The sequence below is a fragment of the Grus americana genome, chromosome Z (assembly GCF_028858705.1).
Source record: "Grus americana isolate bGruAme1 chromosome Z, bGruAme1.mat, whole genome shotgun sequence".
NCBI classification, from domain to species: domain Eukaryota; kingdom Metazoa; phylum Chordata; class Aves; order Gruiformes; family Gruidae; genus Grus; species Grus americana.
Genome location: NC_072891.1, coordinates 42,019,304 through 42,028,202, shown reverse-complemented (window position 1 = coordinate 42,028,202; position 8,899 = coordinate 42,019,304). Strand labels below are relative to the sequence as shown.

Below are 8,899 nucleotides of genomic sequence, written 5' to 3'. Positions count from 1 at the left end.
TCTGTCCACAACTTCCACTAACTGGTAGCATTTACTGTTGTATAGTATGACATATAAGGCAGTTTCTCAGGACAGTTCCCATTTTAAAAAGTTATTTACTTGGAATGCAATTAGATATAAGCACAAGTCATAGGTGTTTACACTGCTTTTCCCCATTAAAAAAATAACTAACAGAATCAGAGATAAGTCCTGAAATATTTTTGTAGCAACTGTGTTTTAGAAGAAAAAGGGGGAAAGATTGGAAATTCACTTCAATGACTTTGGTGATATTTCTAGATACAGATATGTGCTTATACACAAATATGCTTATGTGCAGCATAGCAGTGCTGAATGAGACCCCAGAACTCAAATGGCATCTATACCACTGATACAGACTGTCTGCTGGCAGGCTGTCTGCTCTGTACTTTAAACAGATTAGAGACATTCTTCACACTTAACAATACTATTTTGAAATCACGCAAACTAAATTTATTTGAGCTGGACCATAGAAAAGAGTGTGTGAATCACTTAAAGACATTCAAAGGATTTATCAACACAGCTAGGACATAAAGGGCAACTGGAAACAGGAAGTGAAGGGAATTGCTGAGTTACCCTTCACTTTCCTTTAAGTATATATAGTGAGCACAGGGTGAACATTTCTGTCTTGATGCTTTTTTTCCAAAGGAAATGCCTGCACTACCAGGGGTAAAAAAGGAGATGTGAGCATGACGGCAAATCAGGGGGGAGTAAAAATGTGGGGTTTTTGTTTTGTTGGGTTTAGGGTTTTGTTGTTGTTGTTTTTTTAAAGTAAGCAACTACTTTAATTGTAGCAATAGTTCATTGCTATCATGTTACAAAAAGATGTATTCTCCCCAAATGTCTGATGTGCTCTGAAGCATTTGACCTTTTCTGAAAGAAAAGGTAAAACGAGAGTTACCAAGGAACTAACGATCACTATTACTACACGTGGGCGCCGAGTGCCAGACGTAGCTTTCCAGGAAAGAGGAGAAAGATGTGGCAACTGCCAGTCACCCTGAGGAGCTGCTGCTGAACAGCCACAGCTCTTGCTGTTTAGTTTTCATTGCATGAAAGCTTCCGGACCGGCCGGATCCAGCCGCTCCCTGAGGACGCAGTCCACTGAAGTCAGTCGGCAGGACTCACACCGCCATGAGCCTGACGGCCGACTACGGCTCGCCCTGAGCGCTACTGCCTGCCTCCGTCCGCAGACCTCCCTTGGTTCGGCTCCCAAACCGGGTCACCCGTTGTCCTTCCCAGCCCCCGCAAGCGGCCTGCCCGGCGCGGCCGGGCGCTCAGCCTCCGGGAGCGGGCCCTGTGTGTCGCGACACGCCGCTCCACCTCGCCTCCCGCAGCCCCCGGGCTGACGCCGACCCTCCGGGCGGCCCCAAGGCCGCGCTGCCGGCCTGTGACACGGGGCGACGGGGGCTGGAGGGTTTATCAACAAGCCCGTTTCACACCCAGCGCGGGCAGCGGGACAGCCCCTGCCCGGCCGGGTGGGAAGGCCGCCGCCACCACACCAGCGCCCTCTGGCCCGCCCTGCCCGCGAAACGACGCGACCCTACACGACGGGAGGAAGCTGGGCCCCAGGCAGAGCCGCCAGGCGGCGGCCAGACGCGACCCCTTCCCGCCACTCAACCACCACACCCAGAGAGCTAGCTAGGTGGTAGACTGAGCATGCGCAGATCACCTCCCCCCCCCCCCATGGGTGGAGTGGAAGTGGCGATGTGGGCAAGTCCATTCTTGAGGGGAGGCAGAAAATTGTATGAATTGAAAACTGGAACGCTTCAGCAGATTCCTCCCCTCTTTTTGGTAGCGCCGAGAGCAAGGTGGTGGGGAGCGCAGCGCGCAGAGGGAAGCGGTTCCGCGAGGCGCCGGGCTGGGAGCTGCGGGCGGCTCTCGCGGGCGTCGCGTGCCCGTTCCAACGGTTGCCGCCGTCCGCCATGAGGCACCTGCCGTACTTCTGCCGCGGGGAGGTGGTGAAGGGCTTCGGCAGAGGCTCCAAGGAGCTGGGCATCCCCACCGGTGAGCGGGGTGCGCGGGGGCCCGACCCGGGGCGGTGTCGCTCCGCCTCCCCCGGCCGGGTGAGGGTGACACCCCCCGTGAAGGCCACCAGCGAGGCGTTCGCCGCGGCTCGGCCTTGGCCAGCCCGCGCGGGGCCGGTGGTCCGCACCGGGCCCTTGTCCCGGGACCGCGGGGTGGCAGGAGTGCACCCGCCGGCGTCGGGCCCGGTGGCTGTAGCGCTCAGACCACCTGAGCGGAGCCGTGCCTTGCGGAGGCGGAGCCGCCGCCGCCGCCTAGGGGGAGTACGGGCGTGTGGTTGTCCTGCCGGATGGGGGTGCGGGAGCTCGGTGGCGGGTGACTGAGGTCGTTTGGACTCGGGAGACGCCCAGCTGTCCCGCACTGTAGCGCTATTGGCATGACTTGCTCTTTCTGTGAATAGGCTTGCCTTGTTCCGCGATAGCATTTTCTCGACTTCCCCGCCCCCCTCCCCGCCCCCCCCCCTTACATTGCTTAGAGTCTTGTACCCTTTTTTCTGTTATTTTTCCTTCAGTCTGTTAAGTGGTTTCTTTCAGTCTTGGTTTTTTCTTTTTTTTTGGTCGTTTAATCATCTAATGGTCGTCATGAAGGTGTACAGGATGTAGATAAGTGATCACATGTAGGGTGTTGTGGTGTGGCAGCTTGGAAAAATATCCGTTCACATAAAGCTCAGACTAGAACAAGAAAGGGCGCGGGCATTGGGAATAGCTGTAAGGAAGGAAGTTCAAGTGGAGTAATGGCAGAGGTTGAAAAACAGAGCAAGTGGGCTTGGCCGAAAAAGAAATATGTTTTCCTATTAGTCATCTCTGTTTCACTTGTTTAAATACAGCCAGATGTGTAATCCAAGGGAATTTTGACCTGTCTTTGACAGTGAAGTCAACAGTCATGTTGCACCATTCCTAGCAGACAAGGAAACTTTGTAGGACCAATCTTGAGGTGCTGGATTTCTGACAACATCTGTCAATAATTTTGCATTTTTCTCTTGATTGTGTATAAATGGTGAATTGGTACTAGGAAATAGGGTAGGGAAGTTGTTACTGCTTGTGAGCTTTGATAAAAATTCAGTAACCATAAAGTCTTTCAAATCAACTTGATGTCTTGCATGAAGAGATCTACTCATGTGGGAAGTAGGAGTAGGATACTAATTTTGAAAGAAGGTTAAGTTCAGTCAGAAGGGAATTTATTTTACTGTAGATAGGTAGTTTTCAAAGAAAATCCCAGAAGTTCACAGATTCTTCTGAAAGGCAACTTGTACAAAAATGACAGGTGACTAAATCATAATTTCATTTATTTCTACATATTTTATTTCATAAATAATTATTTTACTGACAAGTAAATAGCTCTGAGATGCTATTTTATAGTGTAGAAGAAACTTGATTTTTTTCTCATCTTTCACCATATTAAAGCTGTGATAGTTATACTAAGAGTGAAATGTGTTCTGACTGGATATATTACACATTTATTAATTATTACCACAGAATAGAATGTGTATAACTATAAAATATGGTATGCATAAAAGATGTGATAACTCTGGTATTACCACAGGGACTGAATTTTATGAAACTGTTTTGTATTTTTTACTTTGCCAAATGGCACATTGCATCATTCTCATCATCACCAGTGTTATGTTTGTAAGTAGTATATAGGCATAGTTTGGCTTTCAAATGTTTGAAGATTCTGTTATGTCCTTGACTTACACGAACTCACTCACACTTTACACTTTCTAAAATTTTTGCAGCTAACTTTTCTGAACAAGTAGTTGAAAGCTTTCCATCTGATATCTCTACTGGTATATACTATGGATGGGCCTGTGTTGGAAATGGAGATGTGCATAAAATGGTTTTGAGCATAGGATGGAATCCTTTCTATAAGAATATTAAGAAATCAGTGGTAAGAATTTTGCTTTGTGTGGGATTTTTATTATAATAAATGAGCCAGATATTGAATTTTAATAAGATAAGCGGAATTTGATCCATAAACGAGATTTAGAAATTCTGTTTGCTCTTAGAAATGTATTTGGTATCTATATCATATGTTTTTATTCTGAAAAGAAAACACTCTTAGTAGCCAGAGAGTATGCAGCTGTAGGTGACAAAGTTTATTTTCTTCTTTTTATTCCATCACTAATTAAATACTTCCAAAATAAAAATTTAACAGCATTTCTGAAATGGTGGTTGCTTATGGTGCTGAATAGCTAACTAAACGTAAGCTTGATAGATGCATTGAATTTACTGGTTATGAAAGCATGAGCTGGAACATACTAATCTATTGTTGTCTGCAAGCTATATACATTTAAAATAAGAGATGTTGGGGCATCTTAATTTGTGATGATTTTATATTAATTCTTCTCTTAAATGATGGAATCTGTACATGAGGTGATGTGGCTTCGTATACAGAATAAATATTCAAAGTACATGATAATAGGATGGAGGAGTTGAGTTAAAATCCTGAGCTGTGACAGCTGTGGTTTTCTTGCTGTCAGGTGCTGGTGCTTTTCCTGAGCCTTGCAGAGCTCTGTTTTAATTGTTTAAAACACTTTTATTTGGGCATGAATCTCTGCTTCTAAAGTTATGGGTGTGTAAAGACTCCATTAATGTGTTTGTCTTACGCAAATGTATATTTTTTGAAATTTTTGCAGATAACTTTTCTGAACAAATCGTCAAAAGCTTTCCACCTGATACCTCTGCTGGTATATGCTATGGGTGGGCCTATGTTGGAGAGGGAGATGTGCTTAAAATGGTTTTGAGTGCAAGATGGAACCCTGTCTTGGCCCTCACTCCTCGAATTTTAGCATTCATTTCCCCTGTGAGCTGGCTGTAAAAGCTCTCCTTAAGCCAACTAATTCAATCAAAATCTTCATAGTTCTTTAGATGCATCAACTTAACAACAAAATATTAAGCTTTGTTTGTGATTTGCCACCTTGGAAATCTTACCTCCAAGAAGTAGTGAAGCATTTCTCCTGAGTAATGGCGCTTTTTAAATTTATTTTTAATTCCACGCAAAGTACAATTCTCCTTCCTAACATAAGAAGAAGTCCTAGCCTTTTAATCTTGCATTATACATGATAAACTAAATGTCCCTTTTATTGGTATGTGTTGGGGAGAATTTAAATTAGGGGTATTAGCTGTACATCCTTATGATGAGGGAAATACACTCAAAGTTCATCATAAATGCCAACTTATTTCTCTTTCTTTAGGAAACGCACATTATCCACACCTTCAAAGAAGACTTTTATGGAGAAATTCTTAGTATAGTCATAATTGGATATATTCGACCAGAAAAAAACTTTGATTCTTTAGGTCAGTATTGCAGGTGTCCCTCAAACGAGTCTCTCACTTGTCCTATTCATGCAAGTACTGTGTCTTCACTGTCTCTCTTTCCATAATGAGATTTTTTATCTATTAACCATTAAAATTTCAGTAAAATGTTTTCATAAGCTAAATGTACAAGTTAGTTTAATTAAAAAAACCAACCAAACAAAAACATACTCCCACATCTTCCAGTATATCACACTAAAAATTGTATTGTTGTGTCACTTGTCTGAGGAGTAATTTTAAAATCATGGGCATGTTGTAAAAGCATCAGCCTAGTCTGTTTGTTTATTTTTAAAATGCAGCTCTAGTAGAATTGAAATGGTTCATGAAACTGTTGATATTTTGCTAAAATGTCTTTTGGAACAGGGAGAGGGTGATGCTTATAATGGTGAAAAACACAACTCTGACATGTTTAAAAAGAAAAAAGGCATTTTAAAATCAATGATTTTTGCCTTTCAAACCTTGTGGTAATGATTATATTCTACTTCTGTGATTTTTTGTTTGGTATTCTATGGTACACCTTTTTTCACTTGCTATTGTGTATTCAGAATTCAAACCAACTTTTAAATATCTCTATTCTTATCTTTTTCAGAGGCACTCATTTCAGCAATTCAGGAAGACATTGAAGAAGCAAAAAGACAGCTAGATTTACCAGAACATCTTAAACTCAAAGAAGATAACTTCTTTCATCTGCCAGAAGGCAAAATAGCGAACAACCACTGAGCAAACCTGTGCTGCTTTTTTTTTTTTTCACCCTTGTCGTGGAGCTTTTATATTTGTGCTGCTTTTATAAGTATTTTTTTGTTGTATGTCTGTTGAGGTAACTGAGGTTGGAACCAACCATACAAAATTATTTCAGTTTCCTTGCATTAATTTATCATTAACCCAGTCATGCAAAAGGAATAGAAGGCTGTTTTAGGTACTTACAGGTAAATTGTATCCTAAAGTTACCAGCTGTTCCCAGATCTGAGCACATGCAGAGCATGACCAAAGTTAATCGTGACCTCTTCTGACCTTAACGTATAGAGAATTCACTTAAGTGAAGAATGTCTGGTTTTAACATACAGAATGTTATTCCAACCTCTTTTCCCAGTTTTATGTCCTTCTTGCATCTGGATTTTAGCTAGTAGCTTAGAAAATTTTGCTGTTGATTGAGTCAGAAATTTCCTGTGGTGCAGGAAGCCAATGTTTATAACAATAGCAAGATTAATTCTTTATAGTTCTTAGTTTTTATATGCTACATAGCTGTTGTGATTGAAGTTGTTATTTTAATTCAAATTATTTATTTTAAGTTTATTTGAAATGGAGGAAATCACTGTTGCTCATTGAGTTACTGGAGTCTGAAATATACTTCTTAATAGTTGATTGTACATATGGCAACACATGACCTGTGTAGTTTACTTCTGAGGAAGTGTTTCACTGAAATTCAGGAAATTAATGACAGTGTGAAAGTTGATAAACTTTAAAGGTTCAGGTGCAGAAGATGCAGAAACAGTATAACAAGACTTCCGCTCATTGGGCCTTAAGGCAAAAGAGGTAACAAAAGGCAACTTTGCATTTATGTGCTGCTTGCATTTGTAATACAAAAATGGGGAGAATCTTGGGGTTATTCACTACACTGGCAATTAAATGTCTGACTTCAAGATTGACGTTATTGTAAGGCACAGAAAAATCTCATCAACTCTCTGCACCAAGTGCAGGTAAGAGCCAAGGTTTGGCTGACCAACCAGATCAATATACAAAGGAAAACCTTTGGGGATTCATGGAATAATATATCAAACCTGTAGTGGGAATTGGTTATTTATTACGAGTAATTGCAGACGACCCTACTCTGAAATGTAGGGATAGGTAAATGGAGGGGGTATTGTCAGAATTCATAGTAATTTGGAAAATACCTCTTAAAGTATGTGATGTGTGATTCCAAATCTACTCTCTTTTCCTCTGATAAATTTTTCTATCCCCTACTCAGTGAGTGGAACTAGGTAAGCTGCAGTGACTTGTCACACTCATCATCTTTTGACGTCAGCTTCTGATGTGGCTGGAACGTTTTCTGAAATTCATAATTGTTCTGTGGATGCGTCCTAACTGTAGTTCTGTGTCTGAACTACCATGTACAATTTGGAACACACAATTTCTGTAGTGCAATTTTATGAATTTACTCCTTGTCCTATCCTATTCAAATTCTACTTTTTGCTCTAGGGTATAAGAGAGTTTTAACAAGGTAGCCATTTGGGTCTTTGTGGCAGGTGCTGTTGGGATGCTAGTTCCACTGTGTATTGTTTTAGCTTTCAGATAACATCATGTGATATTATTAGGGAAGAGTTCTTGAGCAAATCGAGGACTTGTGTTTGCTCTGTAGGACTTCAGAAGAAACTTGACTTCATTTAAATGAATTGTTTACCAGTGCTGTTCATAGCAAAGACAGGTGGAATACAGAACAAGGGGGGAGGTGGGGAGGCAGTTATCAGTAGTTAGATATACTTTTTTTTAAAAGGAGAACAAAATAATTTTGTGGACTTTGCCTATATAACATGTTGGAAATTGTATTTCTAAAAAAGTCCATAAAAGAATTATCTTTCAAGAGTGACAGTTGCATTTTTTTACATTTTAAAATGGAGGGATGAGGGAGAATTTTTTTTCCAAAGATTTGAGGCATTCTTGAGATTGTAACAATGTCAAAATCTTATATTTTACTTCTTAAAAAAGAGAATAAACACAAGCCACACTAGTTGACTGAATATATTGTCGAAGAATATATTTAAAGAATAGATTGTTGTTCATTGTGGTACTGTAGCTAAACAGTCATAGCCTTCTTTAAAACTGTTTTTTGCCTGTAATTTCGTGTGTCTGTTGTGGAAACCATGGTGCCTTAAGCTGGTTGTCTGGATGATGCTTTTCTGTATCTATGAATAAATGCTACTATTGAAAATTCAATTCACCATTTGGTTATAGAACCACTGTGCTATCAACAGATATACAGAACAGTGGCAAAGGGAAAACTTAAAAACTGTTAGTTTGCTCTCAGATCTTAGCTGAGGTTGGATATGTGGATACACTAAACTGATAAACTGCTCTTCATGTGTTTGTCTTCAAATTAGACAAAATGCTATTACATTCATTTGGCTAAGTGTACCTGTCCACATTGTTTAAGAGAAAATGTTATATATCAACTGTTCAAACACAATACATAACTCCTAGCACAGTATAAACTTTATGAAGGGTTATATTTTTGTATTATGTACAAATAATTGTATTTATTTCAGTTGATGTTGCTGCACTAAATAAAGGAACTGTAATTGACAGTTATCCTTCTTGTCACAGGTTTCCTCCTTTGCCATGCCTAGCAAAGACAGTTGTCTCAGTCTTACACAAAGTTTTGTGGGGATGAATGCCTAAAAAGCTAGATGACAGAAAAGAGTAATGAGATGTTCTTCAGCCTTCCTAGTGTGTTCTGAAAACTGGCATCACTCTGGGGACTTTTGTGCTTTAGTCAGAACTTAGGGGAGCTATAGCCGTAGAATTCACAGCCTGAAACCTGTGAATTGATTTGT

At 41.0% G+C, this 8,899-nt stretch overlaps 1 protein-coding gene across 2 annotated transcripts; it reads left to right on the top strand.

Annotated features, from left to right (window-relative positions):
* The first annotated feature begins 1,690 nt into the window (after positions 1–1,690).
* On the top strand, positions 1,691–8,650 carry LOC129199047 (riboflavin kinase-like). 2 transcript variants are annotated; one of them, XM_054808766.1, is made up of 4 exons: positions 1,691–3,300; positions 3,773–3,924; positions 5,231–5,333; positions 5,941–8,650. In XM_054808766.1, the coding sequence occupies exons 1-4, from the start codon at positions 3,294–3,296 to the stop codon at positions 6,069–6,071; spliced, it is 393 nt and encodes a 130-aa protein (XP_054664741.1). In that variant the 5' UTR covers positions 1,691–3,293; the 3' UTR covers positions 6,072–8,650. The 2 variants fall into 2 exon arrangements, with proteins under 2 accessions (XP_054664741.1, XP_054664740.1); XM_054808765.1 differs by having other exon boundaries at positions 1,702–2,019.
* Positions 8,651–8,899: the final 249 nt, after the last annotated feature.